General features: G+C 39.7%; 1 protein-coding gene across 1 annotated transcript in view; it reads left to right on the top strand.

Moving 5' to 3' along the window:
* Positions 1-23,546, top strand: part of LOC109912813 (solute carrier family 15 member 1) — a 24,742-nt gene extending 1,196 nt beyond the window's left edge. The window contains exons 3-14 of the mRNA XM_048597958.1: positions 5,719-5,803; positions 6,812-6,953; positions 9,411-9,530; positions 11,359-11,458; positions 12,340-12,430; positions 14,719-14,799; positions 17,161-17,243; positions 20,210-20,296; positions 21,755-21,844; positions 23,171-23,215; positions 23,315-23,347; positions 23,454-23,546. Coding sequence (XP_048453915.1) covers positions 5,719-5,803; positions 6,812-6,953; positions 9,411-9,530; positions 11,359-11,458; positions 12,340-12,430; positions 14,719-14,799; positions 17,161-17,243; positions 20,210-20,296; positions 21,755-21,844; positions 23,171-23,215; positions 23,315-23,347; positions 23,454-23,546 — 1,050 coding nt within the window. The remainder of the gene's footprint in view (positions 1-5,718; positions 5,804-6,811; positions 6,954-9,410; positions 9,531-11,358; positions 11,459-12,339; positions 12,431-14,718; positions 14,800-17,160; positions 17,244-20,209; positions 20,297-21,754; positions 21,845-23,170; positions 23,216-23,314; positions 23,348-23,453) is intronic.
* Positions 23,547-26,064: the final 2,518 nt, after the last annotated feature.

Raw genomic sequence — 26,064 nt, 5'->3', positions numbered from 1 at the left:
GGCCCAAAACGTCAGCTTTCCTGCTCCTCTGATGCTGCTTGGCCTGCCGTGTTCATCCAGCTCTACACCTTGTTATCTTAGAGTTAATGGTTGTTGTCTTTTCCCGAGGATGGGGGATTGCAAGACTAGGGCGCACATTTTTAAGGTGAGACGAGAGAGATTTGAAAAAGACATGAGGGGCAAATTTTTTCACACAGAGTGTGGTTCACATGTGGAATGAACTTCCTGAGGAAGTGGTGGATATGGGCACATTTACAATGTTTAAAAGATACTTAGATAAGTACATGAATAGGAAAGATTTGGAGGGATATGGGACGGGAGCAGGCAGGAGGGACTAGTTTAGTTTATGATAATGCTCGGCATGGACTGGTTGGACCGAAGGGTCTGTTTCTGCACAGTGTGACTCTATAGCTCTATGATGGAGGTGTCTTACACTGACCATTGTTATCTTTAATGCCCAGCGCATCGTACTAAAATCAGGTATGTTTGTCATAGTTTAATGTTGCCTTTCACTCTTACTAAAAAAGGTTTGGTTTAATTTCTAACAACTATCTTCTGGAATTCTGCCTGAAGCGCAAACAGAAGTATTTCTGTTTTAGAAAAGTATCTGTTTTAGAAAAGATTTCCATTTATATAACCACAAGATGATCCAAAGTGCATTCCAGCTAATAAAACACTTGTTTGAACTGTAGCAATTATAATGTAGGAAACATGGCAGTGATAATTATGCACAGCAAGCTCCCACAAATTGGAATGGGATTGAGACCAAATCATCTGTTCCTGTGATATTGGTTGAGGGATATATTTTGGCCAGGATGTTGGAGAGAACTCCCCTGCTTTTTTTGCGAAATAATGAAATAGGACTTTTTAAGCCCATCTGAGAATGCACATGGAGTCCCAGTTTAATGTATTATCCAAAAGACAGTATCTCCAACAGTTCAGCACACCTTCAGCAGCAACTTAAAATGTTGTGCTTCACACTGACGTGGAGCCTGTGAACTTCTGAGACAGAGCTGAGAGTGCACTCAAAAACAAAAATGTTAAACTTCAGGTCCAACTCGACATGTAGTTATTAATATGACAGTGTTAGGTAGCCTCTGCTCATTTACTTATTTGGCAAACATTAACATTGAAGCACCAAGTGAAGAGCTAAGAAAAACAACGCTGAGAAAGAATAGATCATAATTAAGTGGTGCCATCTACTGGAAGGAAGATCCCGGTCAAGGGCAATTAATCTTGGTGTCATCTAACCAAGATTCAGTACAGGTTTAGCATAACATCTTTACTTCCAAATTTTACCCCTCCAGGAATAAAGCCTAGTGTTTTTTTTTAAAAAAGAATCCCTACAGTGTTGAAACAGGCCCTTCAAGCCATCAAGTCCACACTGGCCCTCAGAGCATCCACACCCAAACCCATCCCTCTAATCTACACACCCTTGAACTCTATGGATGATATAGCGTGGTTAATCCACCCAGCCTGCGGGAGGAAACCTGCACAGACACAGGAAGAATATGCAAACTCCACACAGACAGTTGCCCAAGGGTGGATTTGAACCCAGGTCCCTAGCCCTGTGAGGCAACAATGCTAACCACTGAGCCACCCACACTTTTGCTTTTGCTCACCTTTGTTATGGCCTTCCTAACCTGGGGAAGCAACCAAGAGTTATTGATAAACCTGTTCTACCATGCCTACTACAGCTGTCTGATCTCTCAAATTATGTATTGTCAAATGTTCCAGGTTCTCTGGAAGCTATGAAATTATTTGGCTGGAAGTTTTCTTCGGTGCCTAAACTATCACTGGGTGTAGATCAGAATCAGATGCATTAATAAAGTAGCCACACTGTACATCACTTCCTTTTAATCTGAATTTGGACTGCAGTTTGAATTTTCTTTCCCTGGCAAAGACGGCAAAAGATATGTAATGCCTTTCATGACCTCAGGCCATCCATAAATGTTTTGCAGACACTGAATGAGTTTTGAAGCACATTCTTTGGTACAATGTGGAAAATATAGCATTCAACTTGAGTGCAGTAAACTGTGAGAAACAGCAATGATCAGATAAAGTATTGGTTAAGGGAGAAATATTGGCCAGGACATCACTGCTCCTTTCAAAATAGGGCCAAAGGATTTTTTATGACCACTTTAGTGAACAGACTTGGTCTCACCATGAGTACTGCACTCCCTTGTTGCTGTATAGAGGGAGATAGAGACACTGACAGTACAGCACTACTTCAGCACTGTATGGTACTGCGAGCTTGAATGGGACTCAGTACTCAAATGTCTCAAATTGGACATGACCGACATTGAGAACATTAACACATAAATAATGAAACCTATATGTACATATACAGAGGACAAAGATTAATCTACTTTGCAGATCATCCTGCTGCAAACAGATGTCCTATAAATTTCTTTAGCCTACTATTCAGGCGTGGTCATCTGTTGTAATTTCCCAGATGATCGTACCTGGTACCTTGTGATATTTGCCACCTCTACCAGTATGTCATTCTGGGTGAGTGCTGTGAGTGGCACCTTTGTCAGTGCTTTGTCTTGGACCTATCTAGTGGTCAGGAGTACAGAATGTAGCACCTTATGTTGGATTGGTGTGGCCAAGGTCAAAGATCACACGACACCAACTAGTAGTCCAACAGGTTTACTTGAAAATGCAAGCTTTCTGAGCTCAGCTCCTTCCTCAGGCACGTGTGTGTGTGTGTGTGTGTGTGCTTGAGAGAGTGTGAGTGTGAGGGAGTGTATGTGTGTGAGAAAGTATGTGTGTGTGTCTGTGTGTGTGCATGTGTGTGTGCATGTGCACGCTTGAGAAAGTGAGAGTGTGAGGGAGTGTATGTGTGTGAGAAAATTTGTGCGTATGTGTGCAGGTATGTGCGTTTCTGTGTGAGTGTGTGTGTGTGTGTGTGTGCGCGCGCGCTTGAGAAAGTGTGAGTGTGAGGGAGTGTATGTGTGTGAGAAAGTGTGCGTGTATGTGTGTGTGGGAGTATATAGTGAGGTTGGATCACTGTAGTGTGATATGACCCAAGATCATGATGGAGGCCGTCCCCATGGGTATGGAACTCACACTATACCTGGGGAAGGAGCTAAGCCCCGAAAGCTTGTGTTTTCAAATAAACCTGTTGGTCTATAACCTGGTGTTGTACTTTTTACTGAGGAGGCACAAATCTTAGACTCTAAGAAAATTTATTGCGATATATGCAGCTATATTTAGTGAGGTCTAATTATTAGGACCTTAGGGAACTGGTTTGGATTCATCAGTTCCCTCAGAATGCTAGAAAATAACTCATCAGAAGAAATGGGTGGACCCAAACATTAACCACTTCAGAACCATTACCTTACAATTGCAATCACTTCTGACGGAGTTTCGGTGGTGGCTCAGTTGGTTGGAGCCATCTCTGTGAGCTGCATCCCAGTTCACAGGTTTGAGCTATTGTGGTATCAGAAAAGGTTTACATGGAATTGACTAAGTCAGAAACACAAGAAAAAAGCCCTAGAAAAGATATATCTGCAACCAAGTTAATTTTTGTGTGAAGGATAAAAAGGCTTGTGTTTATAAAGTGCCTTCAACAATTTCAGGACATTTCAAACCTGTTGAAGCTGATTTTACCAATAACGCTTTTAAGAAACAAATTATCTGATTGCTATGATATTGTATCTTATGAGTTTTATTGAAAATTGTTCTTAGGTTATATATTCATACTATTAGACCCAAAGAAGCAGAAGTGGGCTATTCGGCCCATCGAGTACGTTCAGACATTCAATAGGATCATAGCTGATTTGCTTGTGTTTCGAATTCCACATTCCCATCTAGCCCCAATACTTCCTGATTTCCCTGCCTGACAAGAAATTATCTTAAAAATATTTAATGACCCATGTGCACTGCCTTCTTGAGGCAGACAGTTGCAAAGTCACACAAACCTTGGAAAAATTAATTCTCCTCATTTCTGTCCTGAAGGATAACCTCTAATTTTAAAACAGTGCGCCCTAGTTCTGGACTGACCCACAAGAAGAAATGTCCTTTTCATGTCCACCTTGTTAAGGCCATTCTGAATTTTATACATTTCATCAACTCACCCCCTCACTGTTTTAAGAGAGCTGCACTCATCCAGATGCAGCATCCTGACTTATGTCTTGTTGATAATAGACAGGCTTTGAGAGGTGAACTTCTGACTGCAGGATTCCTAGCCTCTGGTCTGCTGATGTAGCTGCTGTATTTATAAGGACAGTCCCGTTTAGTTTCTGGTCAATGACAACTCCCAAGGAGGATTCAATGATGATAATACCATTGGATGTAGAGGGATGATGGTTAGTCTCTCTCCCTCATTTGAAGTGGGCATTACTTGGCATTTGTGTGGGGGGGATGTTACTTGTTACTTTTCAGCCCAAAGCTGGATATTTTTCTGATCTTGCTGGATTTGAACATGGATTGCTTCAGTATCTGAGGAGTCTCAGATGGTGTCGAACACTATGCAATCGTCCATGAACATCCCCATGTCTGATCTTATTATGGAGGGAAAGTCATTACTGATCAGGGTGGCATTGTGGCTCAGTGGTTAGCACTGCTGCTTCACAGTGCAAGGAACCTTGGTTCGATCCTAGCCTCAGGTGACTGTCTGTATGAAGTTCACACGTTCTCCCCGTGTCAGTGTGGATTTCTTCCGGGTGCTCCAGTTTCCTCCCACAGTCCAAAGATGAGCAGGTTAGGTGGATTGGCTATACTAAATTGCCCCATAGTGACCAGGAATATTCATGCTGGTGGATTAGCCATGGAAAAGGCAGTATTTCCAGGAAAGGGTGGGTCTGGATGGGATGCTCTTTGGAATGTCAATGTGGACTTGATGGGCTGAATGGCCTGCTTCCACACTTGTCGGGATGCTATGAAACAACTGAAGAGGGTTGTGCCTTTGACGATGTCCTGTAGCTGAGATACCGATCTCCAACAACCACAACCACCTTCCAATGTACCAGGTGTGACTTTAACCAGTGGAAAATTTTCCCCTGATTCCTACTGACTCCAGTTTTGCTGGGGTTCCTTGATGACACACTCTGTCAAATGTGAACTTATTGTCAAGGGCAATCACTCTTATCTCACGTCTAGAATTCAAGTCTTTTATCCACGTTTAAAACAAGGCTGTAATGAGGTCAGGAGCAGAGTGACCCTGGTGAACCCAAACTGAGCGTCACTGAGCAGATTATTACTGAGCAAGTTCCTCACGATAATGCTGTTAATAACACCTTCCATCACTTTCTTGATGATTGAGAGTAAACTGATGGTGCAGTAGTTGGCTGAGTTAGATTCATTCTGCATTTTATGTACAAGATACAACGGGCAACTTTCCGCACTACAGGCTAGATGCCAGAAACGTAGCTATATTGGAACAGCTTGGCTAGGGACACACTTCAAAAACTACTTTGCTGGCTCTGAGGAAATTATGGAAGGAGTTATATAGGTGCAAGTCTTAAATTGCTTTCAGTCAGATGTTTCTGTCACATCAGCAAGCAATGATTAACTTGCACAATACAATAGCTTAGTTGTCCATAAAAATCTGTTTGAGGTAAATATATAGGTTATAGATTCTCAAAACCAAGTGTTCTACATTGGACAGTTAGTCACATCTTGTTATCTAGTTATTTTGTTGTGGTGGACAGACATTTAGATTTATTGGAACTTTTGATAAAGATCAATTTTCGTTTGTTTGCTTCCTCACAGCCCAGCTGTTTCGGATTTCCCATCAGCATCTTCTTCATCGTGGTCAATGAATTCTGTGAAAGGTTCTCCTACTATGGAATGCGAGGTACGTTACATTTTGCATGCTATAATAACCTTGAGACTTATAAAGAAATTGTTCTCTTAGTCTTCAGATGTACAAGATTGAACAAATATTTGAAGTGTGTCCACTTATAGAACAATGAATGTGGTAACTGCAATCCTTCATCCTAATTATTAACATGACTAAAAATGAGACTGTGCATAAAATCTTTGCAGCAAGCAATTCCAACCAGCAACAACAACTTGCAGTTACAAAATGCCATTAACTTAATAGCACATCTGAAGGCAATTCTTAGCCAGGTTACTAGATTTAAATTTAATGCTGGGTTGCAAAAGGAGATATTTAGACTGGTGAGCAAAAGCTCAGAAAAAAGTTAAGTTTTAGTGAATACCTTAAAGGAGGCGGGAGAGAGAGAGAGAGAGAGAGGTAGAAAGACAGGTAAGTTTAGGGAAGAAATTTCAGAGCTTAGGGCCTAGACAGCTGAACACATATCTGCCAACAGCACAGTAATTAAAATCAGGAATACACAAGTGGCCACAATTGGAGGAGTACAGAGTCCTTGGAGGATTATAGGGCTGGAAGAGATTAGAGAGATAATGAGGGGCAAGGTCATAGAGCCATTTGAACATGAAAATGAGAATTTTAAAACCAAGGCATTCTGAGGCGGTCCCGAAACGTTAACTCTTTTTTCCTTCACAGATGCTGCCAGACCTGCTGAGCTTTTCCAGCAACTCTGTTCTTGTTCCGGAATTAAGGTGGAGTCTGGCTAGGAGAGCATTGGGTTAGTCAAGTCCTGAGTAAGTAAAGACATAGACAAAGGTTTTGGTAGAGAATAGGTGAAACGGACAGAGATGAGGAAGCTTGAAAATACAAATCTAAAGAACAATAGGAGAGAACATGATATTTAACATTATGTAACAATACAGTTCAATGCCTCCATGTTAGCATGCTATTTTTAATAAAGATGAAACACTTGTTAACAACTGAGTCTTGTGATCTAACAAGTCTGTCTTATTTGTTTTCTTTATTCAGCTGTGCTTGTCCTTTATTTCCGTTATTTTCTGCACTGGAGTGAGGATTTCGCAACTGCCATTTATCATGCCTTTGTTGCTCTATGTTACTTAACACCAATCCTTGGAGCAATCATCGCTGACTCCTGGTTGGGAAAATTCAAGTAAGTATTTTAAAAACAATAATACTTAACAAGCAAATATATAACAGCAATAAAATTTAAAGAGAATGGCAGGCACATGGAATTTGGAATTTATGTATGTAAATTTTTGAAGGCAGCAAAACAGGTTAATAAGGCTAGTTTTAAAAACACAGGACCTTGGGCATTATGAAAAGTACAAAAGCGAAAAAGTTGTGCTCCATCTTTAAATATCGCTGGTTAGACCTCATCTGGAGCATTGTATCAAATTCTGTGCACTACACTTTACAATTTCAACACGCTTACCATTTCTCCGGAGTGAAACAGTACCATAGTGACAATCAGAAGCTGGTAGAATTTCAATTCAACTCATAAGAATAAAATGTGTGGATGTGAAATTGTCATTTGTCATAAAAACCCATCTGATTCACTAACACTCTTCAGGGACGGAAATTTGCCAACCTTACCTAGTCTGGCTCTAGACTGGCAATATGATTAACCCATAACTCCCCTCTGAAATGGCCTTGCCAGCCACTCAGATCAAGGGCAAATAGAGACAGGCAATAATTTGTTGGCTTTGCCACATCTCATGAAAAGAATCAACTGTAAAAAACAGGAAGGATGTCAAGGCTCTGGAGCGGGAGCAGTGGAGATTAACCATAATGGGACCAGGAACGAGCAATTTCAGTACTCTGCAGAAATGGAAGAAGCTGAAACTGCTTTCCTTAGAATAAAGGATATTAAGTGTGGATCTGATAGAGGTATTCTAAAAGCTTGAAATGTTTTGATAGATTAAATAAGGAGAAACCAGCAGGAAGGTCAGTAACCAGGAGGCACAGACTTGAGATGATTAGCAATGAAAGGGAGAGGAAGATGAGGAAGAAGCCACTGTGAGTTCTTGTGAATTGAAGTGTAGTGCTTCAAAGGATTGTGGGGGTGGATTCAACATTGACTTTTAACATGAACTGGACAGAAAATTTGCAGGGTAATGGGAAAACAGCAGGTGAATGAAATAATTCCTTTAAAGACTGGCATAAATGCATATGCCTTCCTTCGTGGTATGTGATTCAAAGGAAGTCCCAAGGTTTTAAATCCATTCACAGAACATGAGCATCACTGACAAGGCCTCAATTTATTGTCCATCACTAATTGTCCTCAGGAGAGTGGTGGTGAGCCACCTTCCTCGATACAATTAAGTTGCATATTTAATGCATACATTTCATATATAGTTAAGAGCCAACCAGATTGCTATGGATCTGAAGCCTTGTGTAAGCTAGACTTTGTAAGGAAAAGCAGATTTCCTTCCTTGAAGGAAGTAAACCAGATGAATTTGTACAATAATCTGCTAGTCGTATGATCAGCATTTCTGAGTCTCGACTTTGAATTCAAGATTGGCTTGATTAATTACATTCAAGTTCCCCAGCTGCTACGGTAGAGTTTAATCCTGCTGCACCAAAATCATTCATCCTAACCTTTGGAACCCTAGCTCAGTGATGTAACTAGTATGGTGTCACTCTTAATCACAGTTATCAGAGGTTGTAGTACATGTGACAGCTGATCAATTTCACAGCAGAACCAAAACATGTGTCTGGTGATGCTAATGATATTGACAGTTTGCTAATAATAGCACAGAATATTTTTGCCTTTCTGAATCCATTTATACTGGATGGTCTGGAATTGTCTTCCATTCTCTCACACTAAGCAAATGGGAGTTACAACTGCAAGACACATCGTTCTGTTGTTCCAACCAGTCTCAAGGGACAAGTGAAATCATGAACTAATTTCAAGCTAACTGGTCTGGTAGCTTTGGATCATTTGGAATGCTGGTTTTGCAGCTTGTTTGATCATGCTGGCCACTGATTTCAACGGAGAGTATTTTTGGGTGTAAAGGCCAGTGAGTGAGTGAGGTTAAAACTGAACCTGCCAAAACCTATGAAGCCAATAACCCATGACACCAAGTAGAAGTAAAAGCTCATTTGAAGCTAAAATACTAAATGTTTTCAAGAAGGAGCTATATACAGTTCTTAGGCCTAAAGTGATCAAAGAATATGTAAAGAAAGTGGGAACAAAGTATTGAGTTGGATGGTCAGCCATGACAATATTGAATGGTACAGCAGGCTCAAAGGGCCGAATGGCCCTTCTGTTTCTGTTACTCTGGTCTCCGTGCACACATAGGCCAGTTACTAGCAAAATAATGAAGTTGACCATTCTTTTCTAGCACAGGAGATCACCATAACAGCGATTTGTACTGCAAAGAGGTGAGATGTAGGAATATAAATGAGCAGATTTGCAAGTCAGACATTGTGGTTTTGTATGTGGTTGCACATTGTGGAAAATTTTTCCAATGCTGCCAGGAAGGGAGACTATTAGTTTGTGTATGGTTTTATTAACCAGTTTGGGCCATGCATTTAATACTTTAATGAATGAGTTGAACTTTTTTATGCCTTTGTCTGAATTAAATTTAACTTTCTTTCATAACAGGACCATCGTCTACCTGTCCATTGTCTACACAATTGGGCAACTGGTGATATCTGTCAGCAGCATTGCAGATATTACAGATATTAACAACGATGGTCATCCAAATAATCCAGCTGTTCATATGTGAGTAAATTAACAATGGAGGTTAACAAGAACATAAAAATTCAGCCAAGTTCTGGGGTTCAATTCTAGGTGGAAAAGCAAGGAAGCTATGCCAATTTTGTATTAAAATTTGGTTAGACCACCACACTCAGAGCACAATACTTGATAATGGTCATCACTTTATAATGATGTTATAGAGGCTGAGTAATGACAATCAGGAAGCATTGATCAGGCTGTGCCCCTTTTCTGGAGTGTAGAAATGAAATGCCACTATAATGTCATTCCTTGGGACAAACACAACTGCCAGTATGTTATTTCTGAAGAAGGGTCTAGACCCGAAACGTCAGCTTTCCTGCTCCTCTGATGCTGCTTGGCCTGCTGTGTTCATCCAGCTGTACACCTTGTTATGCCAGTATGTTATGCTTTAAGTCATTCCCTGAGTATTAGCTGGTGTAACATACACCACAAAGATGGTGTTCCTGTTGAGATAGATGTCTTGAAGATTATCAATCACACTATTAACCTTGTGATAATATCATTGACTTATACCTAGCCTAGATTTGGTGCTCACTGAAGTTATTGTACGTGACATACACGTGTGACTGTATAAACACATTACACTGACTCCATTGCACTGAGAGTTTGACTGAAGGCAAGGCAACTCCCTTTATACCAGAACATCACATGTTGTGACATCATGTAATTGTCTTAAAGGCACCTCTACCTGTCTGGTCTGAAATCCATGCCATAACACAACAGGAGACGTTGAAGAGTAACCAGGGCTCATACATGTAAGATTGTCACTCATAAATTTAATACAAATTTCTGGAGAATTTACCCAGAAAGTGGCAAGAATGTGGAATTTGGGGTTAGTTATCTTGAGGGGTGGTTGAGGTGAATTGCATGAATGCATTTAAGGAAAAACTGGAAAGACACATTAGGAAAAACACATGAGGGAGAAAGGAATAGAAGGATGAGATAAAAAGGGGTTGAAAGAACCTTGCATCAAGTATAAACAGTGGCAGTTAGCTGGAATGGACTGAATGGCTTGTTTCTATGCTGTAAATTTTATGTAATTCTCTGCAATGGTCCTTTTTTTTGTTGTAATTTACTTTAAATCTATTAACATATCTGCCAAATTGATCTAGTGTTCGGCCATCGCTAGGTTTAAAAAACCTTTTAGCTTTTCTTCAATGATGTTAAATACAAGTTTCAACATAGCTTCTTGGAAGTGAAACTTCTTATATTTTCTTTAAGGATTGTTGGTGAGTGTTTCAAAAAGTAAGGAATCTTTTGTATTTTAATCAAAATGACAGAATACGAATTGAGAGACTCATTAATAATTTAAAGCATCACAAGCAAAGGATGCTATTAAGAATTAAAGACTTGGCATCTTTCATAATCTCATTATGTTCAGAGAACTGGATAAGTAATTCCATGTTGTTGGTGAGTGATCCCTGATGTAAATGTTGTAAACACAGCAGGCAATGTTCCCACAAACTGTGATGTAATAGTAACCAGATAATTTGGCTTAAGGATAAATATTGACTGGGACGCTTGGGAAAATTCCCGTGTCCTTCTTTGAAAAAGCGGCAATGTGATCTTTTACATCCATCCAAGAGGATGGACAGAACCGTCGGTTTAATCTGAAAGACAAGCCCCTCCAGTGGTTTTACATTCACTCAGTACTGCATGAGGAGTACCAGCCTCAACTGTGCACTCAATCTATGCAATCCATAAGCACCTAATTCAGGAGAAAGAGTGCGACCACTGAGCCATAGCCAACACTTGGTAACAACTAGTCGTGTCTATGTTTGTAGATTGAATGTGCTGCTGTTTCTTTCTTCAGAGCTTTGGCAGTAGTTGGTCTGATTCTTATTGCTTTGGGCACTGGCGGTATCAAACCTTGTGTGTCAGCATTTGGTGGTGACCAGTTTGAAGAACACCAGGTAACATTAAGTTTAAGCTCATTTTTATCAGCTGTAACAGTCATGTAAAGACATTAATCAAGCATTAACATTCCAAGAGGCATGGTTGTCAGAATGGATGATCTCACAAAAGGCTTGTTGCTTAATCCCGTGACTGTATCCAAGCAGCGCAAAATTATTATCTGGCCCATAATTCCGCTGGGAATATGAGGACAACGGAGTGCTGGGGACTTCTGAGAATGTTAAGACGAACAGACTTTCTCCTTCATAAATTGGATTTAAGGTTTAGGAAAGAAACATGGAATGACAGCGAAAAGGCAATTGGGTAAACTGGAGATAAATTAGCAAGACAAAGTGAAATAGAAGCAAAGAAAGGTTGGATCAGAAGAGTGTGAAAAAAGCACAAGGAGGAAAAGGAAGAAAGCAATCTGAAATCTTAACATTTCTTATTTTCTACATGTTGGAATGAACAATTTCAAATGTTTCCGTTTTGGTTCAGAAGGGAGGAGTGTGTTGCAGTAATGGAAATCTTCTCATTAAAATGGTCTTTACATTGTAGCATTCATAACCTTCAGTAGTGATTTGGAATAAATATTGCACACATGCAATAATTTCCTAAAACACACGTGGCTACTTCCATAGGCTAATAGCAGAGCTAATGATGCAGTAACTTGTGCAGTTTCACAACTCACAGGAATCTCTTCTGGGTCACAGGAGGATTTAGTAACAGTACAGGCTCATAAACTCATTGTTACTTCAGCAACAATTCGAGGTAGCAAATGACAGCAGGAGATGTGTCAATGCCCTTGCATCAAAGAGTGAGCATGAATTTGCCTAAATATCTTAAAGTACTTTTTGGTTTCTTCTGCTGTTGAAGTCAATGTTTTCTTCTCTCTCCAAAGGAAAATCAAAGGGGAAGGTTCTTCTCAATTTTCTATTTATCAATCAATGCTGGAAGTCTCATTTCTACCATTATTACGCCCATCCTGAGAGGTAGGCAGTAGTTGGCTTTGCTTAATGAAGCCGGTGTCAAAGTCAAAACATAAATTGCAAAATGGTTGTTGGAAAGGCAAAAAAAAAGCAAACTCTTTGTTCATCATCATTTGATTGAAAACTGATGACATTAATTGCAAATAATCTTGCATGTGTGCCCTTAATTTCTGCAAATTTCTGCATGCAATTATTTTCTTTGTCCATTTTTCACATCACCCAGAAATACAGGCCTTTTGCCAATGGCAGTTTCAGATCATAGCCTGATTTCAATATTACAACATTGGGACTGGACAAGGTCTTCAAACCTGAAAGCTTGTTCTTCAGGGTGTATCTGTATATTTACTCTGGTTTGATTCCCTAATCCTTAATATCATGGTCTAACAACAATCTATTAATATTAGAGTCATAGAGTCATAGCATGCTGACTAGATATCCTAAACTGATCTAGTCAGCATTTGGCCCATTTCCCTCTAAACCCTTCCAATTCATGTACCCATACAGATACATTTTAAATGTTGTAATTGTAGCAGCCTCCACCACTTCCTCTGGCAGCTCATTCCATACACGCACCATTCACTGTGTCAAAAAGTTGCCCTTTGGGTCCCTTTTAAGTCTTTCCCCTCTCACCTTAAATCTATGCTGTCCAGTTTTGGGTGCCCCCATCCTGGGAAAAAGACGTTGGCTATTCACTTTATCTATGCCCCTCACAATTTTATTAACCTCTATAACGTCATCCCTCAGCCTCCGATTCTCTGGGGAGAAAAGCCCAGGCCTATTCAGCATCTCCCTTTAGCTCAGACACTCCAATGTGGACAACATCCTTGTAAATCTTATCTAAACCCTTTCAGGTTTAAGAACATCTTTCCTATAACAGGAAGACCAGAACTGAACACTAGTTTTGATATTTTCCCAATTGATCCAAAGCCTCAACAGATTTTTTTTATCAAGGGTGAGAGTTCCAGATTATCACTACCCTCTGTGTGAAAAAGTGCCTCTCCCTAGAATGTCCAAACTCCACTTATAAGGTTCTGCCTCCTTGTTCTGGATTTAATTAAGAGAGGGAACAATTTATCTCAATCAACTCTAACAAATCCACTAATCATCTTGAACAACTCAATGAGGCTGCAACTTCATTGTCTATATTCAGGGAATATAAATCTAATCTATATTTAATCCTTTCAGCCCCATTATCATTCTGGTGAATCCTTGCTGTGTCTTCTCAAAGGTATATCCTTCCTGAAATGAAAGCAGTGAATACAGTTACTCCAAATGGGACCTCCTCTGAACTTTGTGCAACTAAACTAACTTCCACTTCTTTGAAATGAAATCAAAATTTCATGAGATAGGGACGTAAAAACATGGAAGGTCCATGGCACAGGAAGAGGCCATTCAGTCATCATATCCGCACTGCTGAAATAGTGTTGTCCACTTTCCAGTTCTTGGTTTGTAGCCCTGTGGGTTACAGAAATTCAAGTGCATATCCAAGGCTTTTTTTTAAAATAAGCTGAATGTTTCTGCCTCTGCCTCTCTTTCAGGCAGTGAGTTCCAAGATCTCACCACTGTCCAACTCCCCTCTCAAATTTCTTCCAATTACTTTAAATCTACGTCCCCTGGTTGATAGCTTCTCGATGATAAGGAATAGGTGCCACTTATCCAATCTACTTAAGCTTCTCATGATTTTATACACCTTTAAATTTACCCTCAGCCTCCTTTATTCCAAAATAAAACAACCTCATCCCATCCGACCTTTCCTCATATTTAAATTCTCCATTCTGGGCAACATCCTCATTAATCTCCTCCGTATCTTCTTTACTGTGATCACATCCTTTGTGTCATGTAGTGACTGTGGGACTCTAGATGCAGTTGCATTCCTGTTTTATGTTTTCTGAACATAACTTCCCAGCTCCTAAATTTTATGGGATAACAAAGGAAATTATATAGTTTGCCTTCCTGCCCTGAATATCTGCCTGTCCTTCAGTCTCTGAGGTCCCTCTGTTCCTATATATTTCTCAGTATGCTGTTGTTTATGGTGTGTTCCCTTGCCTTTCACAACTGCATAACCTCACAGCTTTCAAGATTGAACACTGCATCGTTCTTCCTCACTATCAATTGCATGGCTAATTTTGTACTTTCTGCAAACTTCTCAGTCATAACCTTGACATTTGGCGCTTTAAGACATGAGCCTTAATCAATCCTCTTTTCCTGCAACTGTGATGAAACGGTTGTGATGCTAATATAATGCATTTTTTTTTGTGTGTTGTAAACTTGTCATACTTTTCATATTTTAGGGCAAAACTGTGGTCGTGTCCCCCAGGCGTGTTATCCCCTTGCCTTTGGAGTGCCAGCAGCTCTGATGGCAGCTGCTTTGAGTAAGTCATATGTTCTTCCAATCCAGAAAAGTCCTGGTGTATTTCAACAATTTGTATCACGCTTAGAGATAGCCATTAACATGTATTTCACATTCACAAGCCAACCAGCGAAAACAATAAGCAACAGACAGAGCTAAGCGATGCCACAACCAGCAGATCAGATTTAAGCTCTGCAGTCTTGCCACATCCAGTCATGAATGATGGCTAATTAAACAACTCAGTGGAGGAAGAAACTGCACAAACATTCCCATCCTTGATGATGGAAGTGTCCAACACAATACTGCATAAGATAGAAATCATCAGCCAGAAGTGCCGAGTGGATGATCCATTGCAACCACCCCGGTGGTCCCCAACATCACACATCTTTAGCCAATTTGATTCACTTCACGTGACAACACGAAATGATTGGAGGCAGTGGATACTGCAAAAGCTATAGGCCCTGAAAACATTCTGGCAATACTACTGAAGACTTGTGTTCCAGAACATGCCGCTCCCCTAACCAAGATCTTCCATTACAATTACAACACTAGCATCCACCTGACAATGTGAAAAATTGCCCACGTATGGCCTGTACAGTAAAAGCAGGGCAAATCCAACTTAACCAATTACTGCCCCAGCAGTATACTGTCGACCATCAGCAAAGTGATGGAAGGCGTTACCAACAGTGCTAGCAAGCAGTACCTACTCAGCGATAACCTGCTCAGTGACGCCAGTGTGCCAGGGCCACTCAGCTCCTGATCTCATTACAGGCTTGGTTCAAACATGGACTAAAAAGCTGAATTCCAGAGATGAGGTGAGAGTAACAGCCCTTCACATCAAGGCTGCATTTGACTGATTGTGACATCAAGGATCCCTGGCAAAACTGGAAACCCTCCACTAGATGGAGTCATACCTAGCACATAGGAAGATGGTCATGATTGTTGGAGATCAATCATCTCAGAACCACAGCATCCCAGCAGACGTTCCTCAGGGTAGTGTCCTCGGCCTAAGCATCTTCAGCTGCTTCATCACTGACCTTCCCTCCATCATTAGGTCAGAATTGGTCATGTTCGCTGATGATTGCACATTGTTCAGCTCCATTCATGACTCCTCAGGTAATGAAGCAGTCTATGTTCAAATGGAACATGATCTGGACAATATTCAGACTTGGGCTGACAAGTGGCAAGTAACATTTGTGACACAAAAATGCCAGGTTATGACCATCGCCAATAAGAAACAATCTAACCACCACCCCATGACATTCAATAGTATTACCATCACTGAATCCCTTACTGTCCACATCCTTAGGGTTACCATTGACCAGAAACTTAACTGGACTCACCACATAAACAAGGTGGCTACAAGAGCAGACCAGAAGCTAGGAATACTGCGGCAAGTAACACACCACCTGAATCCCCAAAGCCTGTCCACCATGAACAAGGCACAAGTCAGGAGTGTGATGGAATACTCCCCACTTGCCTGGATGAGTGCAGCCCCAACAACACTCAAAAAGCTTGACACCATCCAGGACAAGGCAGCCCATTGACTGGCACCACATTCACTCCCTCCACCACCGACGCTCAGTAGCAGCAGTGTGTACTATCTACAAAATGCATTGCAGAAGTTCACAAAAGATCCTCAGACAGCATCTTTCAAACCCATGACCACTTCCATCTAGAAGAACAAGGGCAGCAGACATATGGGAACACCACCACCTTTAAGTTTCCCTCCAAGCCTGTCACCATCCTGACTTGGAAATATGTTGCTGTTCCTTCACTGTCGCTGGGTCAAAATCCTGGAATTCTCCTCCTAACATCATTGTGGGTCAATGGCAGGTTGACTGCAGCGGTGCTAAAAGGCAGCTCACCACCACCTTCTCAAGGCAACTAGGGACAGGCAATAAACGCTGACCCAGCCAGTGATGCCCACATCCCATGAAAGAATAAAAATCAAATTCAGGGATGGCAGGAGTTGAGGAGATGTTCGAGTTAGAATCTGTTGTAAAGGATGTTACAACTTTTTGATTACATTTTCTTTGAATGTGCTCACCTGGAATGACACAGTGCAGGAAGAGACGATCTGGCCAACCATATCTCTGCCAACCCTTTGAAAGAGCTATCTTATTAGACCTACTCCCCCTTATTATGAAAATATGAAGGAGGTGAGAGGGCTGTTTGACTGGGTAGGACAGTTTGATATGGAGTACATGTGATCAAATCCCAGAGGGACAGTTAGAGATAGAAACCCTTCCATGTGTGATTTCCCAATGCATACTCTTGGCACAAAGATTCCATGCTGTAATCAAAGAAGGATATATACATTTCATGTCATATTGGGCAAAACAATTATAATCTACTTACCATGTCACATTATGTGTTTCAGTGGTATTCATAGGAGGAAGTTCTTTGTACAGGAAATCTACACCCCAAGGGAATATTATACTTAAAGTTTCCAAGTGCATATGGGTAAGTGGTGAGACTGAAATAAGTGCTACAGGCTAATGATAATATTAATGTGGGATACTGAGAAAGATTGCATTGTTTATTGGCTTCTTCTGCAGTTTTTGTTTTGTGTTTGTGGCAAAATTATTTTTTTAATGAACTCATTGGATGTGGGTGCCAGTGGAATGGCCAAAAGGTTATTGTCCTTCATTGCTAGGCTGTCACAGGCGGAAATTAAATGCCTACCATTTTGCTGTGGGTCTGGAGTCACATGTAGGCCAGACCAGAAAAGGCCAACAGATTTTTTTTCCCTTAAAAAAGGATACTGGTGACCCAAATGTTTTTAATGACAATCTGACAGTTGTATGGTCACCCTTTATAACAATAGTTTTTTTTAACGCATATTTATTTAATTAATCCCCCTTAATGTCTGCAGACTTTGCTTCTTTTGGTGTTTGGTGTATGTTCGTACCCTGGTTGCTCCCTAATCTGTAAAGGTACAGGTACCTCCAGCTCAATGCTGGTGCCTGGTTTAATGGAAGAATTTTAAATTCCTAGCTGCTAAAGTGGGATTTGATCATTGCATAGATTTTTAAATTATGAGCACCGCACCTAATCCTTATATTACCATTTCCTTGTAAATTGCAATAGTAGACTGACTCTTAGGAAACTAAACTTGTACCCTTGGACGTTGTGCATGCCAAAATAACATATCAGCCTTTTTATTTGTGATAGCCATGGAATGACTTGCATTTTTGCAAAAAGTTAGTGGAGAGAACAATATTACACAATGGGGAGGTGTGACAAAGTTTGATTTAAAATTCACCATGAAGAATGCAATGCAGAATAAGGAAACATGTTTGAAATAGCTAGCACATCAGGGAGAAGACATATTTTACATCAGTTTTGGATTCGGCATTTAAAGATTTATGTTCACTGATTCCTGATAATGGGAACAAACTGCTAACTTGAGTTACAATGTCCAACCTCTTGAGAGCATTACCTTGAACACAGAATTCTATATCACAGTACAGGCCATTCAGCTCAAAACATCTGTGCTGGTGCTTAGGCCCCACACAATCCTCCTTCACCTTACTTCACCTTGTCCCTCAACATCACTTTCTATTCCTTTCTCCTTCATTTATTCACTTGTTTTCCCCTTAAATGCATGTCTGCTTATCCTGTTCATCGCTCTTTAAGATAGCAATTTCCACATTCTCACCACTTGCTGCGTGGGTAAAGAAGTTTCTCATGAATTCCTGATTTGAATTATTAGCAGTTGTATTATATCAATTGCCTCTAACGTTGCATTGCTCCACAAGAAAAGGCCTGGACATTAGATCCATTGTGGAAAAATAGCCACAGTTTGCAGTGATTCTCCTGTGTTGCTCAGAGCTTTGATCACAAAAGTTTCCATCATGTTGGCTTACTTCATGTTGAATTGCAAAACAGACAACCTTATGTCCAGCACACTATCAGTCTTAGAAACGTTGACTTCTTTCTTCCCCTTTTCTTTGTCTTCAACCTTTCCTCCCTGGTTTTCTAGTCTGTCTCTCTCCTCAATGCCAGACCAGGGCATCTCAGCACTATCTACAACATCATTTAGACATTGAGTCTCAAATGCCTTTGACTTCTCAATAATTAGGGGAGATGTATCTTCTAATATTTGGCATGTGTTCCCACGCTGGTTACTCCCTAACCTGTGAAGTTACAGGTGCATCCATATCACTGCTGGTGCATGGTGTATAGCAGAACTCAAAATATTGGTAACTTCTAGTGTTGTGTGCCATGCAAACTTGATTTGCAGTGTCCTCATCCAAGTTCTTATATGAAATAGGATTGGCAATTCCCAACCAGCACATCTTATAGTGGCACAATTCCATGGGAACTAATGGCTAAATAAAGTCCAAATTCCATCTCGTTCACTTTCTACTGTCTTGGTAGTCATCTGACAAAACATCCATGGAATTACTTATTAATTAGTTTCCATCAATTGTCTGTAACACAGACAAACATAACATGAGGAAAACCTCATCACAGTGTAGACTTTTGGGAAAAATTGAGGTGATTAACACATTTGCATTAAAACTCATGAATACAAGAGGAAGACAGCAATAGGAGGAAAGGAGGTTTGTACACTTCCTTTAACAACGACAGATGTCCCAAATTCGTTTGATACCTAATTAAATACTTTTATTGTGTAGTGACTGATATGATGTAGAAAATGTTCCAGCTAACTTATACACAGCAAGCTCCCGCAAACAGCAATGTGATATGATGCTCTCTGATGGATAAGTATTGGCAAGGACACCAGGAGCAGTCACTAACTCTGTTTGAAATAGTGGCCGTGGGATCTTTTCATGCACCTGACAGCACAGAGAGGATCTGAATTCAATATCTCATCTGAGAGACAGTACCTCTGACACTGCAGCACTCATAGTGCACTGGATGGCTCAGAATTATGTGACTCTGTCTTTGAAACTGAAATCGCAAAGCTGTGACTCAGAGGTGAGAATGCTACCTATTGAATCAATGAAGCAGAAGGCTACTCATAAGATGAAAAGGGTTGGTAGGTATCTTGTGCAGAGCATTAACACTAGCAGAGTGGGGCTGAATGGCCTGTTCCAGCGCTGTAAAATACTTTATATTCAAAATGTTTAAAATCATTAGTGTTCAAGATAGGGCTCTCCAGAGGTGAAACATTGTAGTTCAAGTTAACAGCTTGCCCCTGATGCTGGAAGACTCAGATAATATAGTTTTTAATGCCAGATCCCATGCATGGAAGGAAACTGGAATTGGAAACTCAAGTATATCAATCCATGTCCCACCAACACACACTGACCTACCATTTTCCCTCTCTTTCATTGATAGTATCCCTTAGGTGTGAGTAAACAATAAAGTGCCAGACTTAACTTGGTTAGGTTTCCTTGAGCATGCAATGTAACATTGTCAATAATATTTATTTTAACTTATTCTTTGTTTTTCAACAGTTTGCTCTAAAGAACAGATTCAGGCATCGTAGCAAGCAATACCCCAAACGAGAGCACTTTATGGACTGGGCTACGGAGAAATATGATGTGAGTTTGTGGATTGAACTTTTCTTTTGTAAGTTGCCAATCATAGAAGCATATCAACATGCCTGTTCCGTCTCTTCAAAGGAAGTCTCCAATTATTCCAATGTTCTTCCCTCATAGTCTGACAATCTTTTCCCCTTGAAGACTTTATCCAATCGCTTTTTGAAAGTTCCTATTCAATCTGCCTCCAGTCTGCACATTCCAGATCAAAGTAACTCACTATGTTAAAGAAGGCCTTCTGCTCGTTTTGCCAATTACATTAAATCTATATCCTATAGTTACCTGCCAATAAAAATATTTCACACCATACACTCAATTCGAACGCGCCCCTAATTCTTATTTAACTTTCCTTTATCCTTCCTATAACAAGGAGCACATTTCAGCTTCTCCAGTGTTTCCATGTAACTGATGCTTTGGCTGGGGTGTAATGATGTTACTTAGGTCAATATTTTTAATAATTGTTTTTCTAATTTAAAGTCACCACTTCATGGTCTTGTTATTCTGTAACAGTCAAGGAATAAGTAGTGTTCAAAATCCGAGAGAGCTCATTGGAAGAAAAGTCAGCATGATAAATGTGTGAGCATAGTAAAATGTCAGCATCGCAAAAGTGTCCATATGATAAATATGTCTTCATAGTGAATTTGTTTATACATTAACGTATAGACCAGCATTTATTGCCCATCCCTAACTGCCCATGAAGGGTAAGAGTCAACCACTTTCCTCTGAATCTGGAGTCACATGTAGGCCAGAGTGGGTAAGGACAGCAGTTTCCTTCCCTAAAGGAAATTGGTGAACCAGATGGGTTTTTCTCAACAATTCGCAGCAGATTCATGCCCATTATTAGACTCTTAATTCCAGATTTTTTATTATTGAATTCAGATTCCATGATCTGCCATGGCAGGATTCATTACCAGGTTCCCAGAGCATTACCTGGATCTCTGGATTAACAATATACTGATAATACTGCTCACCCATCACATCCCCATATACCTGTGTCTGTGTGGTGTATCTGTTTGTGTGGTGAATGTGTCTGTGCCTGTGAGGTGAATCTGTATGTGTAGTGAATCTGTCTGTGTGGTGTATCTGCCTGTGTGGTGTATCTGTCTGAGTGGTGAATGTGTCAGCATGGAAAATGTATCAGAACGGAAAACATGTCAGCAACCATGTAACACATAGCTGAAATCAATGATGAACCTATTACTGCTGTTAGGTGTTCTTGATGGATAAGCTGGTGTATTATATTTGAAATTGTAACTGTGTCTGCGTAGTAAATATGTCTCCATCATTTACCTTGCTCTTAATGGCTTTGTGCACATTCGCTGTTTCATGTAGTGAGAGAATTGATGCCACCAAGTCTGATAGTCAGCAATCCAGTCACATCATATCTAGGGAAATAGACATATCAGATAGGAGTCTCTTTGCCTTAGTCTCATTCTTGTTCTTTTTAATCAATTGGTTTAGGAACATTTGATTGCTCAGGTCAAGATGGTGCTGAGGGTGCTGTTTCTGTATCTTCCATTGCCTATGTTCTGGGCTTTATTTGATCAACAGGTAGGTTGCAGTTATGCTAGTCAGTTTTTGCTTTTAATTTGTCTGTGAGAGATCCATTCTTACCCTATTGAAGTTGAATTTCAGCCAGTCAATTATTCTTACTCTGAATTGTTCCTTGTTTTTTTCTATATCAAATCTAAAGTGTATGATATGGGTAATCACTAAATTCTACATGTTTTATTGGTAAATTCCTTGCAAATTTATTCCTCTACATCCATCCCATTATTTATTAGCCTATAAGGTAAAGTTGAGCAATGTAATTGCATTTTGATTCCTTAGCTGTGACCAAATTGATTTTGTCCTTGATCCCTCATTCTTTTTCTCTAGAACTGTTCATCTATATCAATGCCATTACATTTTATTCCCTTTCCTATCTTTGCTTTGTATCTGTGAATATTTAATGCCCAGTCTTATCCTTGTTTGAGCCACATCTGTTATAGACATAGTATCATATTTCTGCATGACAATCTGCATCAATAACTCACCAATTCTGCACATTCACATACAGGCAGTATAATGCTAATATAGACTTTATTATTTTCTTCCTTACTCTGATCCTGCATAATAACATACTATCTCACACTCTAGTGCTAACTGTCTCTCCCAGTATGTTGATTACAATGATATTCTTTGCTGTTATTACTTTCTGTTCCCACATGCTGCCAAATTAGTTAAACTATTCCTAATGACACTAGCAAACAGTCCTGCAAGGAAATTGGACATGGCTCTGTTTAGGTACAACCTTTCCAGTGGCAGATCCCATCTTCTGCACAGCTGTCTGAATATTCCAGGAATCTAAAGCCCTCTTCCTGCATAATCTTTTCAGCCACGCATTCACCTGCTTTGTTTTCCAATTTTCATACTCACGTGTAGATGGTACTGGGAGTAATCTGGGGATTACTGTTATTTTAAAGTCATGCTTGCTAATTTCTGACCTAGTTCCCTAAATCATGACTGAAGGACCACGTCCCTCTTCTTAACCATGTCGTCAGTATCAATGTGGATCATGACTGCTTGTTGTTCACTCTGCCCTCTCAGGGTGCTCCGCATCTACCCCTGGCACGAAGCAAGCAACATACCATCCTGAATTCACATTTGTGGGCATAGAAATGGTGCCACAAAGCTTTTCAAGTCCACCAGAGTGGGCAAACAGGACCTCAGTTTAGGGTCTCGTCACATAGACAGTTCCTCTGATCATTCAGCCCCCTTCAATACTGCACTGAAAGTCAAGTTTTTGTGCCCGAGGTTCTGTGTATGATGGAACTAACTAATTTTGAATCTCTTGTAAAGAGGTGTGATCTTTAATGATTGTGAATTTCCATACAGGGCTCAAGGTGGACCTTTCAAGCTACCAGAATGAATGGAAATTTCGTAAGATACTAATTAAGACTTTAACATGATGCACTTACAACAATTTTTTTTTTTTTAAATTGGGCTTATACTTACTATTAAACATTTTCTTTTGTTTAGGGAGGCATTGACATCCAACCTGATCAGATGCAGGTATGTGATTATTATTTAACAATTTAATTTCTCAAGATGAACTTTGTGTACAGTAGCTGGTTCTCTTGACACAATCTGATTGATTTTGTTTCTGACTTTTGCACAGACAGCCAACCCAATCCTCATTCTGATCTTGGTTCCAGTTGTCGATGGTGTTGTTTATCCCTTGATTGCTAAATGTAACTTCAACTTTACGTAAGTGTAAAAATTTGGCAAACAAATAATCCTTTCAGAATCCAGCGTTGGATAGTTGGAGTCTTGTTAGATTGAAATATTCTATTGGAATAGGATAAATATGGTGTAGCACAGGGATTTGACCTAAACAGGCCACTGTGGATACTGAATCCATGTAGCAGATAAATTTGACCCAAACTCCAATATGGATCTGTGGATAAGATTATTTCTCTTCCACCTATAATTCTCCTACATTACTCTACTTGTCCAATTCTGGCCATTTATGCATTGCTTATTTATTTCCTCCCATGGTTGGAAACTTTGCTTTCAGCTATCTAATCCTTGTTTTCAAATCTCTCCATGTTGTCAGTTCTCCCTATTTCTGTAACCTCTTCTTGTCCGATCAACTCTTGTGATCACGCCATGCTTCCAATTTTGATCTCTAGTGTATTCCTAATTTTCATCTCACAACTATCTGCTGTTGTACCATTGGTTGTCCAGACCCTAAGCTCTAGAATTCCCTCCTAAAACTCTTCAGCACTCTGTCCCTCTTTTCCCCCTTCAAAGCACTTCTTAAAACCTACCTCTTTGGCTAAGCTATCTCCTTACATGGCTCATTATCAAATTTGATCTGAACATGCTCCTATGAAGCATCTCAGGACGCTAAATAAATTCAGCTTGTCGTTCAGTGGTGACTGGCAAAATGATTGGTCAACAGTCACCTAGAAAATTAATTTGTAAAGCTATTGTTCTTGTGTTCATACATATATTAATCTTAGCTTAATAATTGAATTTAATCATTGCAGTGTACTGTTTGAACACAATCTGCAACCTGTTCAGGGGGATTTTTGTTTGGAAGGGATTTCCATTTTAAGCACTGAATTGAATGAGCTGGAAAATATAAGTTTCCCTCACCCAACTGTATAAAATAGGCCTCTCTGTAGACATCCAGCATCCTGCAATTGTCTGATACCATATTGGACAGGTCAGAATTAAGGAAAGAACAAGAGAGGGTCCTTTATACTGGCATTTAGACAGGTGAAATGTTCACATTTTAATTACTAACATTATTTATGACCTCTAGTGTTTGACTTCCCACAAATGGGAACATCTCTAAATCTATTATATCGAATCCTTTTCAAAATCTAATAGATCCTCATGATGTAACCTGTTGGTCAATATGAATAACCAAAAGGCACCGCGAGATGAATTCAACATTACATTAAATGTGAATATTTAAGCAGTTAGCACAGAAATTAAAGAGAAAAGGACTTATATTTATCTAGCACATTTTGCAACCACTGGACATCTCAAAGTGCTTAACATTGAATGAAGTACCATGTCCAGGAAAATATTTAAAAAGAGTGCAAATACAAGTACAGTTTCATTAAATATCATGGGAAAGGAAGGCAAGACAGAGTTAGTCATGACAACTATTTGCCGCAGTCAGGAATGATGACCTACTATGTATGCAAAATTGCAAAATGCCAAGGGGCGAATATACAAGTTATACAATGTAAACCAGAGGTTCCAAAAAAAGCCCATGTCAGATGCACATCATTTCTACATATTACTTGCTTGTTGTACCTGGTAGGAGAAATCATTTTACCCTGTGGACCTATTCTTTTCACAATCAAGGTAGTAAACTTAGTCAACATATTACTGTCAAGGTCCACTGATCACAACATAAATTTAAATGCTTTAGCTAGTTACAGATATGGCCAGTTAGAACTTTATCTAAATTAGGCTTAGAAATAAAAGATCCATCAGAAGTTTCTTTAATAATCAACAAAGTTATTGGTTTATTATGAAATAAGACTTATTCAACACAGATGCAAATCTGATTGACGTACAGTTTGAAATATGCAAGTTCAAATATTAATCCTTCTAAATAATCCAACACACACACACACACACACACACAAGACACACGTGCAAACAAAAGGTATGTTTCATTGTAGACATTAACTTAGAGAATAATAGAACACTTTAGTCAATGTTTGTTAGTTTTTGAAAGAAAAGTGAATAGATATGAAATGTTTAAGATGGCTTTCAGTCAGCCTTCAGTAGACTGGTGCCACTAAACATAGGCGATTTCACAGGGAACTTTGCAGACACAGTTTGTTGCAGAAATATCAAGAACACTTTCAAAGACTTTTCAGCATAAGAACTAGATTAGGCTGGACTCTCAAAAAGGTTTTTTTCAAAAAGTTAGAGAATGAACTGGATAACTTTTCTCCCCACAGGCTGTATCCCAAACAGTACCTTCAGCAAAAACGAACTCCTGACAGCCATAAACCTCATCATGTGATTTCCAGTAAATAAGTCCATGCAATTAGTTTAAGCCACATGACCGCCAAGAAATACCTTTAAAAAATCAAGTCTCAGTGTGCTCCCTTCTTGAGACCGGCTTTTTATAAAAAAAAGAGTCCAGGTAACTCCTCAGTGTTTTCCAGTGAACAATTTCCACAATCCTTTCAATAGGAATCCTCAAAAATGTTCATAATAAAGCATCATCATAGTAAACATTAATTACATTTAAC

This window comes from Rhincodon typus, chromosome 6 (genome assembly GCF_021869965.1).
Source record: "Rhincodon typus isolate 14 chromosome 6, sRhiTyp1.1, whole genome shotgun sequence".
Classification (NCBI taxonomy): Eukaryota; Metazoa; Chordata; class Chondrichthyes; order Orectolobiformes; family Rhincodontidae; genus Rhincodon; species Rhincodon typus.
The sequence above is the reverse complement of the archived record's forward strand: the minus strand, read 5'-3'. Positions and strand labels throughout refer to the sequence as shown.